The sequence below is a fragment of the Canis lupus genome, chromosome 11 (genome assembly GCF_048164855.1).
Source record: "Canis lupus baileyi chromosome 11, mCanLup2.hap1, whole genome shotgun sequence".
Taxonomy (NCBI): Eukaryota; Metazoa; Chordata; class Mammalia; order Carnivora; family Canidae; genus Canis; species Canis lupus.
The window spans coordinates 64,254,115-64,281,248 of NC_132848.1; the positions used below are offsets into that span (position 1 = coordinate 64,254,115).

Below are 27,134 nucleotides of genomic sequence, written 5' to 3' on the forward strand. Positions count from 1 at the left end.
AACACCAATCCTTCACAAACCCTCCCAAAAAAATTGAACAGAAGGAAATACCAAATTCGTCCTAGGAGACCCAATCTTCATAAGAATAGAAAATTACTACACAGTATCTCATAAATGACAAAAAAGTCTTCCAGAAACTATTAACAAATCAAATCTAAGACTTTACCAAAAGGACTATTCACTACGACCAAGTAAGATTTATCCCAGGAATGCAAACATGGTTCAAAAAAAGAATTACTCTAATACATATTAATCAATGAGAAAAAAGCCACATGGTCATCTTAATTGATGCCAAAAAAAACCATCGGACAAAATCCAACACTCCTTCATGATAAAAATTCTCAGAACTAAGAAACTCTTCAACATGATAAAGGATATTTATGAAAACTGCACAGCCAACAGCATACTCAATGATAAATGACTGATTTTCCCCTAGGATCTGATATGAGATAAGGACACTCATATTTACCATTGCTATTCAACACTATACTGAAATTCTAGCCAGAGTTATTAGACTCCATCCCCCACAAAAGAAAATTAATGTATCCAAATTAGAAAAGATGTAAAACTACTGAAAAATAACACAATCCTATATACAGAAAACCTGTACATAAATAGCTAGTAGAGCTAAAAGAAAAATCAAATAGACACTGTAACAGTACAGATCAACAAGCAAAATTCAACTATGTTTTCATGTATCAACAATGAATTATCTGACAAGGATTTAGGGTATCAATTCCATTTATAATAGCATACAAAGAATAAAATACAACTGATCCTTGAACAACCCAGAGGTTTGGGGCAATGATCCCCCGTGTAGTCAAAAAGCAGAATATAACCTTGACTCCCCAAAACGTAACTATCAAAAGCCTACTGCTGACCGTAAGTCTAACCAGTAACATAAACCAGTACCTTTAACCAGTATACCGATAAAAAATAATTAATACATATTTTGTATATCTAATATATACTGTACTCTTAAAATAAAGAAAATATTAAGAAAAGTTGAGGCGAAAATATACTTACAGTGGTATACTGTACTTACTAAAAACAAACAAACTACATGTATGTGGACACAGGCAGTTTAAAAACCTGTGTTGTTCAAGGATCAACTGTACTTAAAAATGAATCTCACAAAAGAAGTGAAGGGCACCTGAGTGGCTCAGTCAGTTAAGTGTCTTACTTCGGCTCAGATCATGATCTCAAGGCCCTGGGACTGGGCCGCATGTCCAGCTCTACACTCAGCGGGGAGTCCACTTCTCTCCTTCTCTCCTTCTCTCCCTCTGTCTCTGTCTCTGCCCCTTCCCCTGCTCATGCTCTCTCTCTCTCAAATAATTTTTTTAAAGGTAAAATATTTCTGTACTGAAAAAAACTACAAAAGACTGAAGGAAATTAGGGTTTAAAAAAATGAGAAGACACCTCTCTTTCATGGATAGAAGACTTAACGTTAATACTACCAAGGGGATCCCTGGGTGGCGCAGCGGATTGGCGCCTGCCTTTGGCCCAGGGCGCGATCCTGGAGACCCGGGATCGAATCCCACGTCGGGCTCCCGGTGCATGGAGCCTGCTTCTCCCTCTGCCTATGTCTCTGCCTCTCTCTCTCTCACTGTGTGCCTACCATAAAAAAAAAAAAAAACTACTACCCAAAGTGATTTACAGATTCAACACAATCCCTTCAAAATTCCAAGATCCTTTTTGGTTAGAAATGGAAAAGCCCCAAATTCACAGGGAACTGCAAGGAGTTCTAAAAGCAAAAACAATCTTCAAAAACAACAACAGCAACAACAAACAAAAATCTGTGAAACTTACAAGAAAAGTAGGTTTTAGCAGAAGGACGGATAGTAGACCAACAGAGTATAACACCCAGAAATAAACTTTCACATGAATGGTCAACTGATTTTCAACAACAGTGCCAAGATTATTCAATGGAGAAAGGATAGCCTCTTCAACAAAAGGTGCTGAGAAAAATGAATATTCACAAACTGAAAAATGAAGGTATATATTTATCTTACACTATACATACACAAAGATCAACTCTAAATGGATAAGAGACCTAAACTCAGGACATAAATACATAAAACTCTGCTAAGAAAACACTGGGGAGAACCTTCATTTGATTTTGCAATGGTCTCATCACTAAGACACCAAAAACACAGGTAACACAATGAATAGTTGAAATTCATCAAAATTAAGACTTTCGGGATCCCTGGGTGGCGCAGCGGTTTAGCGCCTGCCTTTGGCCCAGGGCGCGATCCTGGAGACCCGGGATCGAATCCCATATCGGGCTCCTGGTGCATGGAGCCTGCTTCTCCCTCTGCCTATGTCTCTGCCTCTCTCTCTCTCTCTCTCTGTGTGACTATCAAAAATAAATAAAAATTAAAAAAAAAAAAAGTTTAAAAAAAAAAAAAAAAAATATTAAGACTTTCTGTGCATCTAAAGATACTTAGATCATTATTTTAAGTAAGCTCTATTACCAAGGTGGGGCTTGATCTCACCATCCCCGAAATCAAGAATCCCATGGTCTACCAACTGAGCCAGCCAGGCACCTCAGAATCTAAGGATATTTCAAAGAAAACAAAAGAAAACTCAGAGTCGGAGAAACCATATGTAAATTATATATCCGATAAGGGATTAATATCCAGAAAGTAAAAAGTACTGTTAAACTTGACCAAAAAGACTTCTAAAACAACAGAATACAAAAAAGGAAAAAGGTCGTGAGTACACATTCCTCAAAAAAAAGATATACAAATGGCCAATAAGCCCATGAAAGTGTTTCCAGTCATTAGTCATTAGGAAATGCAAATAAATGCAAATTAAAACCACAATGAGCTATCACCACACTACTAGGATGACTAAATATTTATCCACCTATCTACTTATTTATTTTAAATATGGAACATTTCAATCAATCAATAAATAAATAAGGAACCTTTCACATATTTGCATGTCATCCCTGCGCAAGGGCTATGCCAATCATTTTAGTATATGTGCTGCTGAAGAAAGCACCTAAATTATTTTTTAAAGATTTTATTTATTTATTCATGACAGACAGAGAGAGGCAGAGACAGAGGCGGAGGGAGAGGGAGAGAAGCAGGCTCCATGCAGAGAGCCCAATGTGGGCCTCGATCTGGCTCTCCAGGATCACACCCTGGGCTGAAGGCAGCACCAAACCGCTGGGCCATCAGGACTGCCCCAATTTTTTTTTTTAAAGGCAAATAACAAGTGTTGGCAAGGATGGGAATGGGAATCCCCTTCTATTCTGGGTGGGATGTAAAATACTACAGTCACTATCAACAAAGTTTGATAGTAACTCAGATTAGACAATTACCATATGGCACAGCAATTTTTTTTTTCCTAAGAGAAAGAGAGCATGAACCCTCAGGGGGCAAAGGGGGATCCCAAGCAGAGTTCATTCCCAGTGCTGACCCAATGCAGAGCTCAATCTTACAACCCTGAGATCATGACCCAAGACAAAATCAAGAGTCAGAAACTGAACTGATAAAGCCACCCAGACACCCCTATGACCCAGCAGTTCTAACCCTAAGCATATATATGCAGAAGAACTGAAAGCAGGGACTCATATGTATGCCTGTACATTTACATTCATAAAAGCACTACTTATAATAAATAGCCAAGAGGAAGAAGCAAATCAAATGTCCATGAATGTAGAAATGAATATACTAGGGATGCCTGTATGGCTTGGTCAGTTGAGCACCTGACTCTTGGTTTCAGCTCAGGTAGAGATCTCATAGGTTGTGGCATCAAGCTGCTTGGAGATTCTCTCCCTCTGTCCCTCCCCACACATTCTTTTCCTCTCTCTCAAATAAATTTTTTTAAAAAAATGAATATACTAAACGTAGTATATGCAAACAATGGAATATTTAGTCATATTTATTTAAATTGACTTTAAATATTCAAATTTAATTATTAGTAAATATTTTATGATTCTACTTGAGGTACCTAGAATAGGCATATTCATATAGATAGAATGCAGAATGGAAGAAACCAAAGGCTTGGGAGAGGGAAAAACTGACATTGTTTCATGGGTACAGAGTCTTTGCTGGAGATAGTGTCAAAATTTTGGATACAGACTCTGGTGATAGTTATACTACACTAAATGTATTTAATGCCACTGAACTGTACAGTTATGAATGGTTAAAGTGGTAAATTTTATGTTAACATATATATTTGTACCACAATAAAAAAATTAAAAACAAAAATAGGAGAAAAGGTAATTATATGTGTTAAAAGGCATCATCCCAAAACTCAAAACAAGTTAAAATTAAAACAAAACAAAAACACATCAATGATTACTTAACACACGAAAAACAGCATGAGAGAAAAATTCTGCCAATAAAAAATAGTGGGATAATAGCACCTGGCTGGATCAATCAGAAGCATGTGACTCTTGATCTCAGGGTCATGAGTTCAAGCCCCACATTGGGTGTAGTAGGTATTACTAAAAAATAAACTTTAAAAAGAAATGGTGGGATATATACATATCTACATAAAATATTAAAAACAAAAGCAAAAAAATTTAAAAAGCTGTTCAGAGAACAATCAACTACTAATCATATCTACTACAAAGTTCTGAGAAGTAGCTTCGGTATCTTACATTCAGTCAAACACTTCAAGTACAAAGAAAAGAGACATCTCAAGTGTGTAGTAACCCAGAATAGACCATGCACAAATTTCTCTTTAGGGAAAACAAAGGCTACTCAGTGAAATCCACAGGAATAAATATTCATTAATCCTCGATGAGAGAAACAGTAATGAAGAAAATGGACTGGTAGTGAGTCATATACCTAAAGACAAAATTAGCCCTTAACAACTATAGAAATTATGGTTCTAATGTAAAATTTAAAACATATAATTTGATAAGGTACAAATAAAGTAAAAACAGAAACACAGAAAATGAGAAAAGAAATGGTGAGAATTCTCTCATCTTTTCTAGAAGTGAATCAATCATTACTGTATTTTAGAATGAAAAGAAACCCATAAAGAAAATGAGTAAATAGATAACTAGATTACAACAAACTTTTTTTTTTTTTTCAACAAACTTTTCAAAGACTAAAATGAAGGGAATATATTTTAAAGTGTACAGGTAGAGAAAGGTGTAGCTCAGGGTAATTTGTGAGTGAGCAGCAGAGGAAATAAGTTAACCTTCCCAATATAACTGGGGAAGATACTGGACTCAGAGAACTAGATCTGATGGACAGCAGGAGGTATGGAAATAAAAACAGGATTTCCCTGAATACTCTTAATAAATGTATTTGTCAGTCATCAACCAGTCAGAAAAATACAGACAACTTATGTACTCTACCCACACACCAGAACTCTCCCCTGGATAAAAAATTGTATAAAGCCATAGTTTTCAAGCACTGATAATGGTATCCCTTTTCACTCTTATTTATAAGTTCCACAGGCAAAAAGGCTAGTGAATCTAATGAGAAAAGTGTAAGTTGTTTTACCATTACTACCCTAGAAAATGGTGCAAAACAGGAGTCCCATCTGAGACAACATTAAAAAAAAAAAAGACTTCACAACATCCAAGAATACCTAGACATCTTTTTTTTTTTTTTAAGATTTATTTATTTATTCATGAAAGACACAGAGAGAAAGGCAGAGACACAGGCAAAGGGAGAAGCAAGCAGGTTCACCACAGGGAAGCCTTATGTGGGACTCGATCCCGGATCCCAGGATCATGCCCTGAGCCAAAGGCAGAGGCTCAACCGCTGAGCCACTCAGGCGTCCCCTTAGTTATCTTTCTTAAATATGAATGGGTAACAAAGGTATATATGAAGACATCCAACAACATAAAAAAAAAAAAAAAAAGCACAGCTCATATTAAAAGCTCCTAAAACGGCAGGAAGCAAAGAATTGAAATCTTAAGCTATAACACAGAAGGATACTACAGTGCCCAAATTCTAATTTTTTTTTTTTTTTTTTTTTTTTTTTTTTTTTTACGATAGTCACAGAGAGAGAGAGAGAGAGAGGCAGAGACACAAGCAGAGGGAGAACCAGGCTCCATGCACCGGGAGCCCGATGTGGGATTCGATCCCAGGTCTCCGGGATTGCGCCCTGGGCCAAAGGCAGGCGCCAAACCGCTGCGCCACCCAGGGATCCCTACAGTGCCCAAATTCTAACTCAAGTAGAGTAATAACAGCACAAGCTAGTAGTATGCAATGTCTCATAAAGCAGTAACCTAAATGTATATATAAATACACATGCAGAAGCTAATAACCACTAGAATATAGAACAGTGCATCTAAAATTAGTTATCACTAATCCTTCTGAGAAACTAATAACAATTACGTACATAATGCATATCTAAATCAGAAGACACTTAAGTCCTTCTAAATCCTAGAGATCTGACTTTTGTCATTGACACAAAGATCTACCCCCCAAATTAGCTCCATTTTAAGATAAAATTATCTTATATCAGTAATTTCCGTGCATTTATGCAAGTATTCGTCAAACTTGGAAAACATTAATTCCAAGAGTGCAAGAATTCTGAAGGCATTTTTGATGTCCTATGTCTAAAACATTTTATGGTGAAAAGGTGTGTAGAGGGAAAAAAGGTAATCTAATCAAACCAGAACAGTAACTTTAAATGGTATAGAATCATTTAAAGGTCAAAATATTTGCTTTAACTTTATATACTAGTCCTGTATTTACTGAAAAACTAATATACACATGCGAAAGTTTCAAAGTTTACATAAGTATAGACAATAAAAATGAAGTCTTCCATCTATCCTAGGCCACTTGCCCAGAAACAAATCTATTAAAATTTCTTATTTTTCCAAATAGTTCCAGGCATTCATAAGTACAAAGTGCGTGTGTGTGTGTGTGTATACACACACACATCCTCTTTTTATAATTGTTCAAATATACATTGGGAGAATACACTGTGTACTTGGGATTTTCTCTCAATAAAAGATCTATTACCTACGCAGTGTTTAGTGAAACTATTTCTTTTTTTTTTTAAATGATGTTTCCTTTTTTTTTTAAGATTTATTTATTTATTTATTTATTTATTTATATTTATATTTATATTTATGATGGGGGGGGGGCAGAGACACAGGAGGAGGGAGAAGCAGGCTCCATGCCGGGAACCCGACGTGAGACTCGATCCCGGGACTCCAGGATCGCGCCCCGGGCCAAAGACAGGCGCTAAACCGCTGAGCCACCCAGGGATCCCCAGTGAAACTATTTCTTATATATTATTCCACACGAACATAATATAGTACCTTTAATCCTTCTCATGGCTACAAAGCATTCTATTATATGAATTTCCCAAAACTCATTTAAGTGGTCCTTACAATGACATTCTGTATCTGCTAGTATAGTCAATGCTGTACCAGAACATCTTCATGTACATGTATTTACAGAATAAGTTACCAGAAATAGAACTGCTATATTGCTTCCCAAAAGTTATACCACACTCTGGTCAATATAATGCATTACTAAACATAATAGGAACTAACCAATACATGAAAATGCCATTACATTATTTGAACTTACATTTAATTACAAATATAAGCATTTTTCAAATATTTACAAACACTTCTTTTTCTATCAATTTCAAATCCATTTGTCACCTTTGTCTATTTTCTCCTTGGATTCCAGTGTAAGAGCTAAGATACAAACAATGAAAACAGCAGCAGCCAATCCAATTACTATGGGTGAACCGTGTGTGTGTGTGTATGTGTGTGTGTCTGTGTATCTCAGGTGAGCAGTGAGCTCAAAAACTTGCTCCAGACAGAAGAAAAAAAAGACTCAGGTGACACTGCATGAAACTAACCAGACCAAGACACTCTGAAATTAATTATATTTAGTGCTCAAATTTTTAAAAACTCAAAATGTAAAAATTCCTAGTCATTCTAAATCTGTGGTAGTTTCAGAAGTAAAGTAGTAATGAACTGCAGACTCAATTAAATTAACCCTTAAGATACACTTATTTTATATAATCTCTTACAGATATTTTTAAATTTTTGCTCTCACAGATAATATACCAATATTTAATTATTCCCTTCCGAGGTTACTTTAAATTCTTGCTAGGGCAAAATGCTAAAACTTTTAATAGGCCATACTATCTATGATCAATTTGATTAACTTCAGTTTCAATAAAGAATGTTCCACTATTCCTAGCTATTTATTCTGTATTACTTAATGTATCATTGTTCTCTTTTTCTAGTTTTACTGTGAACAAAATAAAAATTTTAAATCTACTAAAATAAGTTAACATTTTCAGAAAATTACGAAAGAAAATTTTCCTTTGTTCTGAAACAGAAAAGTGCTTCTTTAATTTATTGAAATGACATTCATGTATAAATATACAATATCAAATACAGGAAGTAAAAAAAGTGTTAAAAATTAGCACAACCAAAGACATAAGGTCTCAAGGCATACAATTATTATCAAAAATCTGAAAATGTTTATATAAAAAGTTTATGAATATACGCAGTAATCAACTATAATGGAAGAAAGAAAAACATAATGGGAGAAATGGCTATTATCATAGCAATAATAAATGTAACTTAAATTCTAACAATAAGCTTAACATAAAATTTATAGACAAGTAACTTTAAATTGAATCTCACACAAAAAAATAGTTTAAGCAAAAAAATAATAGTTTAAGCTTTAGATAAGAAGACAACTTTAGTTCTCTTCAATTTCATCATTATTACAATTACGATTATAGTATTTTTAAAGAGAGGCGCCTGGATGGCTCAATTGTTGACCGTCTGCCTTCACCTCAGGTTGAGATCCCATAGTCCTGGGATCAACTCCCGCATCAGGCTCCCCACAAGGAGCCTGCTTCTACCTCAACCTATGTCTCTGCCTCTCTGTGTCTCTCATGAATAAATTAAATCTTTAAAAAAAAAAAAACACACACACAGTATTTTTAAATAAGTCAGTGCTAAAACATGAGAAAACAGAAAAATTCTTTAAAAATGTATAAAAAAGAACCAGCCCTGACAGATACCAATACTACCAAAAACCAACAAAAAAAAGGTAAAGACATTAGTATAAACCCACAATCAGCAAATGTTTTCTTAAAGGACTAGACAGTAAATATATTAGGATTGAAAGTGATAAGGTCTCTACAACAAGTACTATACTCTGCCACTACAGTATGGAAGTAGCTACAGGCAATATGCAAAAGAACGTGCAAGGCTATGTTGCAAAAATATTTACAAAATGAAGTGGCCGGCCCAAAAACTTTGTTTACCAAGCCAAAAAAGTCTACCAATCCCTGGTATACAGATCATGACTGCCTATACTGATAGGTCAATCTACAGACTCCAAAAATTGACCTCATCAAAATAAAACTGGTATGTCAATTCAATAAGGAAAAGAACTACTGAACAAGTGGAACAGGGACAACTACATAGCAAAAAAAATGGGGTTAAAAGTTAGGTACATGAAACCTTGAACCAAGAAAAATTCCAAATGGATCAAAGACTAAAATATAGGGGTGCCTGGGTGGCTCAGTCAGTTAAGTGAATGCCTTTGGCTCAGGTCATGATCCCAGGGTCCTGGGATGGAGCCCCACATCGGGCTCTCTGCTCAGCAGGGAGTCTGCTTCTCCTTCTTCCTCTGCTCCTCTGTACCACTCCTCACTCATGTTCTCGCTCTTGCTCTCTCTCAAAATCTTTTTTAAAAAAGACTAAAACATAAAATTAAAACATAAAATGTACAGGAAGGAAATAAAGGAGAACTTTCTTATAACTGTGGACTGGAAAAGGCATTTCAAACCATAAGACAAAATCCACAGGCCATAAAAAAAATTCAACCACAAGTTTAAAACCACAAACATGAAACTGAACAGCAAAAACCACCTTAACCAAAAGACAACATCAAAGTAGAAAAATAGTCATAACTCTTAACACAGACTCAACTCCAATTTCACTGATATATAAAGGTCTCCTACAAAAAAGAACAAGTAAAATCACTGCTAAGTAACAAAGAATATTAACAGAGATTCTCAGCAAAGGAAACAAAAATGGCTCTTAAACACAAGATTTGCAATGTAATTCACATAAACAAAATGCAAATTTAAAATATACATTTCACCCATCAGTTTAGCAAATATCAAGTAGTGTAGGGCACAATGTATTGAGGAAGATGAGGAGGCATTATCGTACCATTATGTACCACATGTAAACCAAACAGATGCTTAATAATTCTCCTTAAAAGATTTATCCTACATAATAATTTTGCACATGGATGAAATTAACATGTTACAATTTACTTTGGCATTGTTTGTAGCAGGAAAGATTGGGAAAAGATAATGCCTATGAATGGGAATTAAATATCATACTAAAACACTATGCTCTCTTTAAAAAAATCGGTGTTTTATGTAGTGATATGTAGCAATAATCTTCAGAATAAAGTGGGGGGGGAAGCCAAGTCCATTTAGTATGCAACATTTGTAATAAAGAGCCCCCCCCCCCAAAAAAAAAGACAAGGAAAAAGCTTACAGGTAGCCACTTATGTAGAAAATATGACGTACCCTAAGAAGATCTGCATTCCTGGGAAACAGGGACAGGAGGGAGGGAAATATATAACATACACTTTTTTTTTGTTTTGAACCGTGCAGATATATGCTTATTCAAAAGACTAAAGAAAAAAAAAAAACCAGTATAACAGGAAAGAAAAATACCAACACAACATTCAGGATAGAATGGTTTACTATATATCAACAAAACATAATAGGTAAATGTCTCTTAAAAAACCAAGATGGTTTCATGTACAATGTCTAATTGACTAATTCTCATTTCCTTCAATTCTACCCGTAATGTAGGAAGACATAGATTGTGAAAAGCCAGATTCCACAGATTCCATACCCAACTTTCTCTATGTCTCAGTTTCTTTAGCTATAAAATTAGAAAAGATCTACCTCATAAGGGAATAAAACACTTAGAACAAATAATAAGGAAGCACTTAATAAATGTGACCAGTTAATATTACCTGTGCTGCAGCCCAAATACAGTCAATATGCTGAGTACTCAATCTCCCTTCCGCTGCCAAAAAGTTCAAAATCACTTGGCACTGTTTGATAATCTGGAAAAGAAAATCTCATTATAGCTAATCTTCTAAAGTATTCTTCTCTTAATAGATCAGTCATATAATTGTTCACAAACCTCAATATGTAAATTTGGTCCAAATATATGCTCTACCACATTGTTGCTGATAAGCCAGTCTGCAAGTTCTTTTGCAATGGACCTAAAATTAAATAATAAAGACAGTTAACACATTAAAACGTTATTATCATTCTTTCCCAAACCTTGCTGTACTTGCTCGCTAGGTTCCATGAGTCCATCAATTCTTTCAGATTTTCTATACAGATGATCATGTCATCTCCAATCAAAGATCAATTTCTTGCTTCCCAATCTGTCCCAACTTTTGTCTCCTTGCCTTGCCTTACTGCATTAGGTAGGATTCCAGTACAATGTTAAAAGACCATGATGAGACCAAATACCTTTTTGCTTATTCCTGACTGGAAAACCTTTGAGGTTCTAATAAAATAATGCTAGCTGTAATTTCTTTACCAAGTTGAGGAAGTTCTCTCTGATTCACTCAGTTTTTACCTTGAATGTTTGAGTTTGCCAAATGCTTTTTCTTTATTCATATGATTGTGTGATTTTTTTTCCCTTAGCCTGTTGATGTGATGGATTACATGAATTGAAATAGGCTTGTATCCCTGAAATAAAACTTACTTGGTTGTGGTATATAGTTCTCGTTACATATTACTGGAGGTGATTTGCTTATATTCTACAAGGATTTTTGCATTTATGTTCATGAGACATACTGGGCTGTAGTTTTCTTACATGTCTTTGGTATTAGGGTAACTTCTTCCTTAAATTTCTTCTTTAAATGATAGAATTCACCAATGAACACATATGGGCCTGATGCTGTTTGACAAAGTCTGTAATGCTTTTTTGGGGGAGTTGGAGGGAGAGGGGGGAGAGAGAATCTTAAGCAGGCACAGAGCCCAACACAGGGCTTGATCTCATATCCCCAAGATCATGACCTGAGCTGAAATTAAGAGTTGGATGCTTAGCCAACTGAGCCACCCAAGCACTCCAGCAAAGTCAGTAAATCTTGATTCAATTTCTTTAATAAATACAGGCTTCTTCAGATTGCCTATTTCTTTAAAAACATTTTTAAATGGCTATTACCAGGGCAGCCTGGGTGGCTCAGCGGTTTAGCACCGCCTTCAGCCCAGGGTGTGATCCTGGAGACCTGGGATCGAGTCCCACATCGGGCTCCCTGCATGGAGCCTGTTTCTCCCTCTGCCTGTGCCTCTCTCTGTGTGTGTGTGCCTCTCATGAATAAATAAATAAAATCATGAATGAATGAAAGAAAGAAAGAAAGAAAAGAAAAGAAAAGAAAAGAAAAGAAAAGAAAAGAAAAGAAAAGAAAAGAAAAGAAAAGAAAGGCTATTACCAAACATTTAATGAAAAAAGTAGTGACAGGTATATTCTAAATGAAAGAAAATAGATTTCAAAACAGGACTGGCCACAAGAGCTCCCACATCTTTCCATCTATATGAATTATACACAGAAAAACTGAAAAGATGAAATAATTTATCTTATTTATCTATATAAGAATTAAATTTAAAAAGCCTTTTAAGTCTAAGGAGGAAAAAGCAAGCTATGAGTTAGGTATATATGGGCTTCAAAAGGGAAAACATTAAAACTATTGATATCCCCTCACATGCACATTCTCTCTAAAAATAAATAAAATCTTTAGGAACAAAATGGGGCACCTGTGTGTCCCAAGACAGTTAAGTGTCCAACTCTTGATTGCAGCTCAGATAATGATCTAAGGGTCATGGGATCAAGCCCCATGTCAGGATCTGTGCTCAGCACAATCTGCTTGTCCCTCTCCCTCTGCTTCTCCTCCCTGCTCACTTGCTTTATCTCCAAAATAAACTAAATAAAAATAAAACTAATGATTTATCTATTCTTGGACATCCCTATAAAAGCTATGATCCTTGAGTCAATTATCTGACCCTCTCCTAAACATACAGAAAGACAATTCAGCAATTATAAAAAAATAAACCTCATTCTTTTGGTATCTTGAAGGATATTATAAGGAGACCCATGGACTTTTGTAAGGATTCAGAATTATAACTACAATTTAGCCAAGTATAAAGCTGAACATTATTTTTTTTAAAAGATTTTATTTATTCATTCATGAGAGACACAGAGAGATAGAGAGAGAAGCAGAGACACAGGCAGAGGGAGAAGCAGGCTCCATCCAGGGAGCCTGACGTGGGACTTGATCCAGGGTCTCCAGGATCACGCCCTGGGCTGCAGGCGGCGCCAAACCGCAGCGCCACCGGGGCTGCCCAAAGCTGAACATTATTAATCACAACTACTCAGGGCTGCAGAAACTTACATATAAGTGGATTCCCAGAAGAAGTGGGATGACCAAAACCAAAGCAAACTACATAAATTATGGCCAAAATATATCACTTTGCTAAAAAATGTTTAGCTATAAAATTAGAACAGATCTACCTCATAAGGGAATAAAACACTTAGAACAAATAATAAGGAAGCACTTAATAAATGTGACCAGTTAATATTACCTGTGCTGCAGCCCAAATACAGTCAATATGCTGAGTACTCAATCTCCCTTCCGCTGCCAAAAAGTTCAAAATCACTTGGCACTGTTTGATAATCTGGACCCCGGGTCTCCAGGATCACACCCTGGGCCGCAGGCGGCACCAAACCGCTGCACCACCAGGGCTGCCCCATCTTTGGCTTTTAACAGTTTAATGAGGAGGCTAGCTGTTTCTCCCTGGGTGTATCTTAGTTGGAATTTGTTGTGGGGCTCCTTGCGTGGAGCCTGCTTCTCCCTCTGCTTGTGTCTCTGCCTCTCTCTGTGTGTGTCTCTCATGAATAAATAAATAAATAAAATCTTTAAAAAATAAAATAAAAGCCAAAGATGAAGAGGAAAATCTTGATATTAGAAAGAGAAAGTGAAATATGTCTAAAAGGGGAACCCCAGTAAGTTTAACAGCTGATTTCTCACCAGAAGCAAAGAGCTATACTGGAACAATGTTTCTGTGTTTCACTAAATTATTATTAATATTTAGGAAATCTGAGGTAAAGAGGAAGTAACTAAGATGCTTACTGTAACCTATAATGCAGCCATTAAAAAAATAATTTTTGAAGTATTAAAAAATCAATGGAATTGGGGCACTTGGATGGCTCAGTGGTGGAGCATCTGCCTTTGGCTCAGGTTGTGATCCCGGGGTCCTGGGATGGAGTCCAGCATCAGGCTTTCCCCCACCCCCACTCCCACCCCGCAGGGGGCCTGCTTCTCCCTCTGCCTGTGTCTGCCTCTCTCATGAATAAATAAATAAAATCTTATAAATAAAAAATAAATAAATAAAATCAATGGAATTAAGATGGTATACTAGGATAAAGGCAATAAAGGCAAAACAGAAAAACAAAACATATAAAAAAACAAAAACAAAATGTTTAAAAGAGACAAATCGAGCCAACAGACACTCAATATCATTCGGCATCAGAGAAATACAAATCAAAACCACAATGAGATATCACCTTATACCAGTCAAATGGCTAAAACTAGCAAGTCAGGAAACAACAGATGTTGGCAAGGATACAGAGAATGGGGAACCTTCTTACACTATTGGTGGGAATGCAAGCTGGTGCAGCCACTCTGGAAAACAGTTTGGAGGTTCTTCAAAAAGTTGAAAATAGAGGTCTCCTACAATCCAGCAACTGCACTACTGGGTATTTACTCCAAAGATACAAATGCAGTGATCCGAAGGGGTACCTGCACCCCAATGTTTATAGCAGCAATGTCCCCAGTAGCCAAACTATGGAAAGAGCCCAGATGTCCACTGACAGGTGAATAGACAAAGAAGATGTGGTGTATATATTTATACACACACACACGCTGGAATACTACTCTGCTACCAAAAAAATGAAATCTTGGAACACCTGCGTGGCTCAGCGGTGAGTGTCTGCCTTTGGCTCTGGGCGTGATCCTAGTCCAGGGATCAAGTCTCACATCAGGCTCCCTATGAGGAGCCTGCTACTCCCTCTGCCTGTGTGTCTGCCTCTTTCTATGTATCCCTCATGAATGAATAAATAAAATTTTTTAAAAATTGAAATCTTGCCATTTACAACATGGATAGAACTAGAGGATATTATGCTAAGTGAAATAAGTCAATCAGAGAAAGACAATTATAACATGATCTCACTCATATGTGCAATTTAAGAAACAAGAGAATCATTAGGGGAAGAGAGGCAAAAATAAAACAAGACAAAATCTGAGAAGGAGACAAACCATAAGAGACTCTTAATCACAGGAAACACATGAAGGGTTACTGGAGAGGAGGATGGTGCGGGGATGGGGTGACTGGGTGATGGACATTAAGGATGGCACATGACATAATGAGCACTGGGTATTATTTAAGACTGATAAGGAACATGCCTGGGCGGCTCAGTCCATTTAGTATCTGACTTCTTGATTTCAGTTCAGGTCATGATCTCAGAGATTAGAGATTGAGCCCCATATTGGGTCCAGGGCTAGGCATGGAGCCTGCTTAAGATTCTCTCTCTTCCTTTGCTCTGTCTCCTCCTCCCCAACTCACAGGTGTGTGCTCTCTAAAAAACTGATGAGATAAGCCACTGACCTCTACCTCTGAAACCAGTAATACCTTGTATGTTAATTGAATTTAAATACAACTTTTTAAAAAGATAATAAAGTAGGACATTTTTTACTGAGAAAAGGATGAAATTATTTTGAACATGACCACTATAAACATATGTGGATCTAAAAAAAATGTACCAAATACATGAAACAAAAACAACAGAATTGAAGGGAGAAAAAGATAATACAGCCAATTCTTGTTACTCTCTGTGGCACACACATAAATCCACTGCACTAAATTAGCTAATACCGACCCCTTGAATCCTTTTTCAAATTATTCTCACCTGCTGCTTTAATGGGTAAAAGTCCTTATTAGCATCTTTATCAACTGCATCATAAAGTGGGTGCTCTTTAGAAGCACTACTCAGTACAATAATGTGACTTTCCATTTGCCGCTGATTGGAAGACTGGATTTGTTTAAATGCGTATCTTATATGATCTAAGTACACAATTTGTTCTACAATCCATATGCAAAATTAATTTAAAGACACGCATTCACAGAACTAAAATTTATCTTGAAGTTCCCACTTAAGGGTGATGCAAGGAAGGTACCCCTTCTGTAAAGATGCCAGGGGCTATGACCTACAACATTTTATTAGTTTCAGGTGTAAAACAATGATCAGTATTTGTATATATTATGAAATGATCACCACACTAAGTCTAGTTAACATCCATCACCATGCAATTACAAAAAAGTTTTTTTCCTTGTAATAGTAAACTTTAAGATCTAATTTCTTAGCAACTTTCAAATATGTAGTACAGTATTACTATAGTCAACATACTATACATTACAACTCTAACTTACTAACTGGAAGTTTATGCCTGTTGAGTCCTTTCACCCATTTCACTCACTCCCCATCCTCCACCTCTGATAATCACCTACAAGCTTTGGTTTGTTGTTTCTCAAGCCCACAAATGAGTTCCTACATCTTTCTCTATGACTTATCTCACTTAGTTAACATCCTCAAGGTCTTATCCATGTTGTCATGGAATGCAAGATTTCATTCTTTTTTATGGTTGAATACTATGCCATTATATACACACAACTGATGGGAAATAAAGACAATACAGTCAATTTTGTTGCTCCTGACAATTCTTTAAAGTTGCTGCACTAAATTAATACTAAAACACTTTCATTTTAAGTCCTAAAACACACACACACACACACACACAACTTATCTTCCTTTTTCTGTTATCTTACAAAATGAGCTTCAGAAGTGTTTAAATGATATGGCTACGGCTGTCCCACTAACCTGTCGGGGTTCACTTTCTACTCAGATGGCCTCAGAACTGAGCTTTGCAACTACAACGCACTGCCTACCATTTCCATTCTTTGGTCACCTCTGTGCCAGCGCTAACAAAAGAAGGCAGAGCATCACCTTGTTTGCCTTCAGCTGGGAATGTGCATGTTGAGCAGCTCAGATTTTTTACTCCTCTCTGCATGTCCACAAATGACCATGAAAAGCAGCACAAGTGTTGATTTGGGGGTTAGAAATAAATTGCAGCAAACAGGCAAATTCACAAATACGGTATACAACACAAAATGAAGATTAAATGGAATTAGAGATTTCAGTAATTACTCTCAGTAATAGAACTAGGCAGAAAGCAAACAATATCACAAACTCATTAGACCTAACAGACATAAACGTCAAAATAAACAGCCTTTTTTTTTTTTTTTTTTGAAGGACCAAAGTCCACTGAGGCATTTTATTTGCACTTCTGTATTAGATCCCTAGAAAACGAATCCCCGGATGTTCCCTTCCATTTTCATCTTATTTCTTTCTGGTCCATGCAATCACCTGAGGTTGTCATTACAATGAAACCAAACTGGCAGGACAGGAGCAGATTTTCTGCCATTTTTCTAGATCTTTGACATGTACATCAAATCTGGGACTGATCACTCCACACTTGTTTAACCTATGAGGTTCAAAACAATTTTCCCAGGCCTGTGCTTACCAATGATTTCATATTTGCCAATGTAAACATGATTCATCATCAGTTTAGAAACCAGAAGAGGACTTTGGAGCACGGCCTAATTAGAACCTGGCGTTTGCCTCTCTTTTCAGTACTGTTAATATTCTTGAGAGAAACTGCCAGGACATTCATGTGCATCATTATGACAGCACAGAAAGAGGGGAGGAAAGCTAAGTATAGTCTTCCTAAGGACCCATGAATATTCTGTAGTAGACATCTTATGCTAGTCCATAAAAAAAGACAATTCAATTAAAAACTAGGCAAAAAAATAAAATGCATAAACAATTTACCAAAACCAAAACAAAACAGGACATAAAACAGAAAGGCAAGTAACCGTATAAAAAGATGTTCACCATCATTAATTAGGGAAATGCAAAATTAAAGCCATAATGAAATATTTCTTTATACCCAGTAGCACAGCTATAATCAAAAACACATAATAACAAGTGCTCCTGAGAATGGGCAGAAACTAGATCCCTCATAACACTCATACTAGTAGGAATGTAAAATGATGCAGTTATGTTGGAAAATATTGACAATTTTTTTTAAAAAGTGAGATAAATGAGCAAACCAGCAATTATACTATTTACCAAAAAAAAAAAAAATTAAGAAAGAAAGAAAACATGTCTATAAAAAGATATGGACATGTATATTTAAAGAAACATCATTCAGGAGGCATCTGGCTGGCTCAATTGGTTAAGCATCATACTCTTGATTTTGGCTCAGGTCATGATCTCAAGGTCCTAAGACTGACCTCACCTCAGGCTCTGCACTCAGTGAGGAGTCGGCCTGAGATTGTCTCCCGCTCCCTCTGCCCCTCCCTGCTGCTTGCATATAGGCACAAACACACACTCTCTCTAAAACAAATCCTCTAAGAAGTAAAATAAAGGACCATTATTCATACTAACCAAAGAGTAAAAATAATTAAAATAGCCAACAACACAATGTTGTATCTACATAGTGTAATCCTATTCTGTAATAAAAAGTACTGAAGTTCTGGGCAGCCCGGGTGGCTCAGCAGTTTAGCGCCACCTTTGGCCCAGGGCCAAATCCTGGAGACCTGGGATCGAGTCCCACATCAGGCTCCCTGCAGGAGCCTGCTTCTCCTCTGTCTGTGTCTCTGCTTCTCTCTCTCTCTCTCTCTCTCTCATAAATAAATAAATAAATAAATAAATAAATAAATAAATAAGTAAATAAATAAATAAAATCTTAAAAAAAAAGAAAAGAAAAAAAGTACTGACGTTCTAATTCACTCCACAACATAAATGAACCTCAAGAAAAACAGTATAGTCAAAGAGTAAATGAAATAAACTAAATGAAAAAGAGGACTATTCTAATTCCATCCATGTGAAATGCCCAAAAAGGAATAATTCTATAGAGACAAAGTATATTAGCGGGGAAAAAATAAGACTAGGAACTGACTACAAATGTGCATATGGGATCTTTATGAAGTGATGGAAATGTTCTACAATGGATTATGATGATTTTCACACAAACCTGTCAATTCCCTAAAATTTGCTGTAAAAACAGGTCAATTTTATGATAGGTACAGTATCTATACCCGAATTAAACTGCTAAAAAGAACACAATTCATAAGCTGCAACAGTAGTTATGGTTTTTCTATTTGTTCCAATTTGCTCATGTTTTAAGAACCCTTGTCTTCCCAATTTGAACTACCTCTACCCACTATTCCTCAAAATTCTGACTCTCCTCCTTTTCTTAATCATGTCTTTAGTATGTATATTTCCTTACACTTCTTTTTTTTAATGGAATTCCTTCCTATCTCTATTTCAGCTACCAGTCCTGGAAAGGTGAAGTTCCTGTATTGATATCCCAGGATATATATGGGGTTTTTTGGGGGGAGGGGGGGCGACAGAGGTATGGGATGATAACTGCATTGGCAAATTTAACATTCTCTCAGGCAGTCTTATGGAGTAAAGAGACTGGGGGAGGGGGGCTACTAAGGGATTAAAAGAGAAATCCAGAGCTGTAGTTTTACAGTGGAGTCTATGTAAGGTCTTGACAGTGGGAAATAGCACTCCAGGCATGACCCAGAATTTATAAAGCTATGACCAATTCTAGGCAACGTATTTTAAGGGGATCACTGATAAAGAATGTTTCCAGAGATGAAAGAATGGCCTGATAATAAATCTAATCATCATAACATATATTGGAAAGATAAGAACTTGTTAGCCAGGAAAAGAAAAAGAGTAAAGAGACATCTTTGGCTTTCCAATTCATGAGGGGTTGGTTTCAACTGAGATTAACCCCATAGGGAAGAAATAAAATCAGTGCACAGAAGTTAGAGTAAAGCAAAAATATGACTTATTCGTATTATTATGAATTTTCTAACAATGACCTACACTATAAACTTAATTTAAAACTATACAACTCTGTTCAAGCAAAAGATATTACTACCCAAATGAGATTTTAAAAGGGATTTATACACTGGACAAACCCCTAAATGGAATACTTGAATAAATAAATATTTCTAAGATACTGAAAAGCCCTAAGCTATAATAACGACTTCTTTCTAATCTTGAACATCGTTAACTTGGTTTTTTCCCATAAAATGTGCTAATAAGGTCTTCACATTATCAGCATCAAATGTACTTTCTGAAATCTATTAATACCATATTCTTTACTACTAAATTCTCCTTTATAAATAGTACCCTTTTGCATTTTTGCGACATTAACACTATGTGTTGGTGTATCTTTTAAAAAACAAATGTTTCAATATATTGTTCTGAAAGCTTTTTCAAGACTGTACAAATGAAGCCACAAGGCAAAGAATTTCTAATAAACACTTCAAACCTAATAAAGTCACAATTATCATTTACCATATAAGCAGCTGCACAGGAAGACAATAAACTTATGTATAAATTAATGCTCCTACTTACGTTTCTGTGTCTGATACCAAGGATTCATTATTGCATACATCATTGAAGGTATGAAGTTGATTCTATAATTAAAGAAAAAATTAGTTTTGTATTTTTTACAAATTTTTTTCTGATATGTTACCAACTGTGAAGAAGCATGATTTGAGATATATAAAATCAGTAACTAGATCAAAATTATAAAACACTAGACAAACAATAAGATTCACATACACACTTACCAATTAGTCTGGTAATTTCCTTTATCATATTAAAATAATTTCATTCTACCAGTAATACTCACGCTTTATTCCACTAAGTACAAGAGAGAAAATGAGAAAGCAAAGCTAAATAAGGGAAAATTACAAAAATCTAATGCAAGCAAACGGTATGTCACTAAAGGAAAGGCACCCTCAATATACACATTTAAGATTTAGTTTAATTTTTTAATTTTTATTTATGATAGTCACAGAGAGAGAGAGAGAGAGAGAGAGAGAGAGGCAGAGACACAGGCAGAGGGAGAAGCAGGCTCCATGCACCGGGAGCCCGATGTGGGATTCGATCCCGGGTCTCCAGGATCGCACCCTGGGCCAAAGGCAGGCGCCAAACCACTGCACCACCCAGGGATCCCAAGATTTAGTTTAGAAAAATGTCAAGTATTTTCTATATTTACAAAGCCCAATACCTGGGTATAATCTACTTACTTCAAGAATAACTACACTACAAAAACAGGCAAGAACTACAAAGGAGTAAAGTTCATGGAGACCTTGGTAAGCCAGAAAAAGCATATTCATCCTAAAGGATTCAGCTATCTACTTAGCTCTAGCAAATTGCTATTATGCAAGAATACAGACTCATGGATACCAGGTCTTCCCATTTCATCCTCAAGACAATAATACATATTTCTATTTAAAACATTATTTGCAAAAAAAATAAAAATTAAAATTAAAATTAAAAATAAAACATTATTTGCTACTGTCCAATCCAAATAAAATATTTTTATTAATCAAATTTGGCCTATGATTCAACTATCTATGGCTTCTGACAGGAACATGAATTAAGTATCTACTTACAATCTCCTAAATTCTTTTCCTCTCCACAAAAAGATCACTTTCTAAATGTACAAAAATCGCATAGTTTAAAAAAAAAAAAAAAAAAGGTGAAAGAATGAGACCCTCAAATCCAGAAGACCAAAGGGCACCCGGCTGGCTCAGTCAGTGGAGCATGGGATTCTTGATTTTGGAATTGTGAGTAGAGGGCTCCACAGAGGCTCCACATTGGGCCAAGAGTTTACTTTAAAAGGAGTTGGGGGGGCAGCACCTGGGTGACTAAATCAGTTGAGAGTCTGACTCTCGATTTCCACTAAGATTATGATCCTGGGGCATGAGATTAAGACCCATGTCAGGATTCCCGCTCAATGCGGAGTCTGTTTCTTTCCCCCTTTATCCTACTTATGTTCTCTCTCTCTCTCTCTCTAATAACTGATTAAATCTTTTTAAAAGGGGGGTGTGGGGGGGGCTGGGTGGCTCAGGTCACGATCCCAGGGTCCTGGTATCAAACACCATGTAAGGCTCCCTGCTGAGCAGGGAGTCTGCTTCTCCTTCTTCCTCTACCCGTTCCCCTGCTCCTGCATGCACATGCTTTGTTTCTCTCTCACTCTCTTAAATAAAACCTTAAAAAAAAAAAAGATCTAAAGTACAAATCCTTCTAATTCTAAGCTTAATTTTCATATTTAAAATAGGGAAAATACTGAAATTATTTATCAAGACAATACAAAGTAACGTATGTAAAATACCTTAGCCTCACATAAGTAGTCCATAAATAACAGTTATTATGATGAGGATGATGAAAGTGTGGAAAGCAAATAAAAAATGACTCGAAATAAGTAAATATAGCTTACCGTTATCTGACTTAGTCCAGCCAACCTCATAGTCAAAGTCGGTGACATAAAGTACTTAAATGCAAGATCTAGGCTTTCTTTATCAAAGCATAACGTTGTATCCAGTGGTTCTTTCACTGTGCTCCACATTAAGTCAGCCATATTTCGAGCCGCGCTCTGTCTTAACTCCTGATCAGAGAGCTTGCATAAATACCTTAAATGATTCAGAAATAAAACATACATAAAAACTTGCAAAATATTCCTAAAGACTCTTCAATAATTCAATAATATTCACTTGCTCCATACCTTCAAAATGTTTAATAAAGTAGAACCTGACATCCTAGGATTAACATTTCTAAAAGATGCTTCAGTGGAAGGGGCGGTGGGGGGGCAGGGGAGGTAACTGGGGGATGGGCACTAAGGAGGGCACTTGATGTGATGAGCACTAGGTGTTATACTATATGTTGGCAAATTGAATTTAAATTTTAAAAATTTTAAAAAATAAAAGATGCTTCAAAGATTGACCTGAGGCGTTATGTCCTTTGCTGAGTCCACTGTAAATCAGAAACTGTCAAGAGCCAAGTAATTTAACATTGGATTCAGATCCTTCCATAAAGCTTTATTATTCTCATAAATGTTACATATACAGTTCCTGGTTTAATAATGAAATTTACCGCTGCTTTTCATTTAATAGTACCTCTACTCCCCACACAGCCAAAACACTTTAAAATGTGTACATCTTAAACATAATTCTTATTTGGCTTCCAGACATCACTGGTTTTCCTCAGGTCTTGCCCATTTTATCTGGTTGGTTCTTCCTCCTCTATCCAACATTTCAACATTAGTAATCTCAGGGTTTGTAATGGATTGCAAAATGGCCCCAAACTATTTCTATCACTTTACATAAAGGTCTTTAAAATACGATTTTGCCATTGTTCCCATCAAGAGGTGTCATGTATTTCTCTACTCCCTTGAATCTGAACTTTGCCATGAAAGCTGCTTTGACTAATGGAACAATAAGAGATGTGACAAAAACAGAAGCTTAAAAAGCCTTTGAGCTTACTCTTTCTTGATGGGAACTCTTTCCTCACTCAGAAAAGGAACACAGGCTATCCTGCCAGATGAAGGAAACATGGCTAATGCCCCAACTAACACCTAGCCAACTGGAAGATGAATAGGAACTCGCCTCCACTTCCAGTAACAATCAGCCTGTCAACCAGAGGATATATGAATGAGGTACTATCCTTTGAGCGTACAGTTCCAGCCAAGTCAGCCCAGATCAAAAGAACTTGTCAGCCTAAGAACTATAAGAAATAATAAATGGCTGTTATTTTAAGTCACTAAGATTTGCAGGTTGTTTTCTTACATGGCAAAAGCAAACTGATAGAGGCTCCATCCTCAACACACTTCTATTCACTTTCTAGATTTCTCTCCCCAGAAGACCTCATTCACTTTGAGGTGTTTAATAAAAGCTTTCTCTATGCTGATAACTCAATTTATGATCCTGTTCTTAATTATATGGTTATAGTCCCAATTCATAAATGCCACTTAAATGCCCCACAGGCATCTCAAAATAAAGTCCTCAAGTTCTTTCAGTCCACATCTCAGTAAATTATACAGTACAAAATAAAAATTGAGGGGGAGTGCTTAAGTGATGCTTACTCCTGTAAATTCCAGAATCACCAATCTTGTAAGTGAAAATAAAATGGACAAAAATTCAATTTTCAAAAATCACCAACAATCCTTGTTACAAGTAACCATACATCATTTCTTTCCAAGACGACATACTAACCTTTCAATTGGTTTCCCAGCTTCTACTCCAACAATCCTACAATTTATGATCCACTTCAAAGCCAAAGTGATCTTCTAAAAATCATCATGACTCACCTGCTTAAAACCCTTCAATAGATTCCCATTACTAAAATCAAATCCAAACTCTTTATAATGACTTTAAGATCCTGAATAACCTGACCTTGCTTATCCAACCTCATATAATAATTATGCCCCCAAAAAAAATAATAATTATTCCCCCTTATACATTATGTTCCATACAGTCTGCTTCTACTTTCTTTAATGTCATATTCTTTCCAGCCTCAAAGATTACATCCTATATTCCTCCTACCTGGAATATGTTCTTGCAATTATCATCTGATTAGCTGATTCATGATCTTCAGATGCCACCTTTCAGAAAGACCTTGTATTTCTAATCACATTACCTTACACTTCCATAGAATTCATCACTATCTGATTATTTTCCTAATACCTTCTCCAAAAACTCAAATAGTATCAGGAAAATAGGAACTCAAATCTTTATCTAAGTGAGAAAGGTATAAAGAACTCAAAAACTGACAAGAAGTGGGCAGCCCAGGTGGCTCAGCGGTTTAGTGCTGCCTTCAGCCCGGTGCGTGATCCTGGTGACCCAGGATCGAGTCCCATGTTGGGCTCCCTGCATGGAGCCTGGTTCTGCCTTTGCCTGTGTCTCTGCCTCTCCCTCTCTCTCTCTCTGTCTCTCATGAATAAATAAAATAAAATCTTTAAAAAAAAAAAAAAACTGACAAGAAGTACAAGCACAGAACTCCTCTAACAGTTCACACTCCAATTCTAATCAATACAATTCTTTCTCCAACCTCTTAGGTTTCCTTCTTTGAGACTTAAACTCAAATGCCACCTCCTCCTTCAATTAGACCTTCTATAACCCCGTATTGTGCGCCAACCTCTAAGACATCTCCTTGGCTGCTACTTTTCTCTGTAATGTAACTTTCCCATGAACTGTATCATCTACTTATTTGGTACAGAGACTGCACAAAAAGAGAAATCCTTCCTCCTCTGCTATATCCCCAAAACCTAGAACATAATAATCAGTATATCTTTGATGACTGCACACTATGCAGTACCGTGTAACCACTGTTGACCTTTTTTCTTTTAATTTTACATGAACATATAAAGAGGGTCAAGGGGAACCTGGCTGTCTCAGTTGGTGAAGCACACAACTCTTGATCTAGTGGTTTTGAGTTTGAGCCCCATGGTAGATGGATGTAGGTATGACTTAAAAATAAAAAAATAGTTAATGAAAAAAAGGTCCAACATAAATTGTTTAAAAGTAAACATTAAATATGAGCCTACACGAGCATAAAAAATAGTATAACCCAATGGTTAATTAAAATTTTCTCTAGAGGACATGAGTAAAAGGGACTTTCAAACAATGTAATTCTACACTATGTTATAAACTATTAAATATATTACAATGTTAAAGGGAAAAGATTTTAAAAACTTACCTAATAACATAGGTCCTAAAAGGGATAATGTGCTGCATAACAGCAGGGATATGTAGCCATATTCTAATCTATAAAGAAACATAAATAAGACATCATTAATGTATAATGATTATGTGACATACACATCACTGTAACTGCAAACAAGAACATTTAGTATTTTGTTGATTCTGAAACTACATATTTTACATTTTAAAAAGGATGAACTAAAAAATAGGATTATACATATCAGGTAAATAATTTAACCAATATACATTTTTAAAACATATACATAAAATGAATCTAAAGACTGTTACCTTCTTGCTAAAAAGGGAGTCCACCTACTTATCCAGGTAATATGATCTTACTTAGGATACTCTATACCTCTTTGTATGACAGTAACGCAAATACCATAGCACTACATTAGCTTTTCAATAAACCATTTTAATTTTTAACAAAAATCCCATCGTTTCATCTAAAAAATATCAAATTATCTGTGATTCCTAGTCATTTCATTATCCATCTAAGGAAAGTATATTTTACAGATTACAGTATCAACTATTTACTGAATTAAACTTTTACTGTAAATACAATTTAAGACTTAATAACTTATAATTTTCTCCATACTCCAACTCATTTCAAAATATGCTTACTTTATAGTTTTATTCTCATAATTAGTAGGTTAAGTATCAAATAAGAATAGAAGTCCTAAGTAAATTATCAAACAAGCAATAATAGTATGCCTTAATAAAGACAAGGGATGCAAATTAAAAACAAATTTGGAAATACAAAATGTATGGCTCCACTCTAATTAAGGATACCTATTTAAGTTCCACAGCAAACACTATCCTAAGGTATAACGTTAAAACTTTTCCTTCTAAGACTACAAACAAAACAAGCAAATTTTTAATTCAAATTGATCTGAAGGCCCTACACAGAAAAGAAACTAACTAGAAGTCCTAAGACTAAAAATGAAGCATTAAAACCAGTGTTACCTAACAAACTAGCAGGAAAAAAAAAATTTTTTTTAATTCCATTTACAATTGCACCAAAAATAAATACCTAGGAATAAACTTTTTTTTTTTAAGATTTTTTAATATAATCATGAGACACAGAGATATAGAGAGGCAGAGACATAAGCAGAGGAAGAAGTAGGCTCCATGCAGGGAGCCCGATGTGGGACTTGATCCCAGGACTCCAGGACCACACCCTGGGCCAAAGGCAGGTGCTAACCCCGCTGAAGCCACCCAGGTGTCCCAACCTAGGAATAAACTTAACCAAGGTGGTAAAAGATCTGTATTATGAAAATTATAAAACACTGATGAAAGAAACTGGAGATAACACAAAAGATTCCATGTTCATGGACTGGAAGAATGAAGTAAACTATTGAAATGACCATAAGCAAGATACAGTTCCAGTGCAATCCTATCAAAATAACAACAGCATTTTTCAT

At 35.9% G+C, this 27,134-nt stretch overlaps 1 protein-coding gene and 1 pseudogene across 3 annotated transcripts in view; both read right to left on the reverse strand.

Annotated features, from left to right (window-relative positions):
* USP34 (ubiquitin specific peptidase 34) overlaps nucleotides 1-27,134 on the reverse strand; it is a 244,806-nt gene that overhangs the window by 137,686 nt on the left and 79,986 nt on the right. For all 3 annotated transcript variants that reach the window (XM_072768505.1, XM_072768504.1, XM_072768507.1), the window contains exons 6-10: nucleotides 25,706-25,773; nucleotides 22,452-22,644; nucleotides 20,576-20,637; nucleotides 11,150-11,231; nucleotides 10,977-11,069 (exon numbers count right to left, since the gene is read on the reverse strand). In XM_072768505.1, the coding sequence (XP_072624606.1) occupies nucleotides 10,977-11,069; nucleotides 11,150-11,231; nucleotides 20,576-20,637; nucleotides 22,452-22,644; nucleotides 25,706-25,773 (498 nt within the window). The remainder of the gene's footprint in view (nucleotides 1-10,976; nucleotides 11,070-11,149; nucleotides 11,232-20,575; nucleotides 20,638-22,451; nucleotides 22,645-25,705; nucleotides 25,774-27,134) is intronic.
* LOC140600586 (U6 spliceosomal RNA) lies at nucleotides 2,917-3,006 on the reverse strand (annotated as a pseudogene).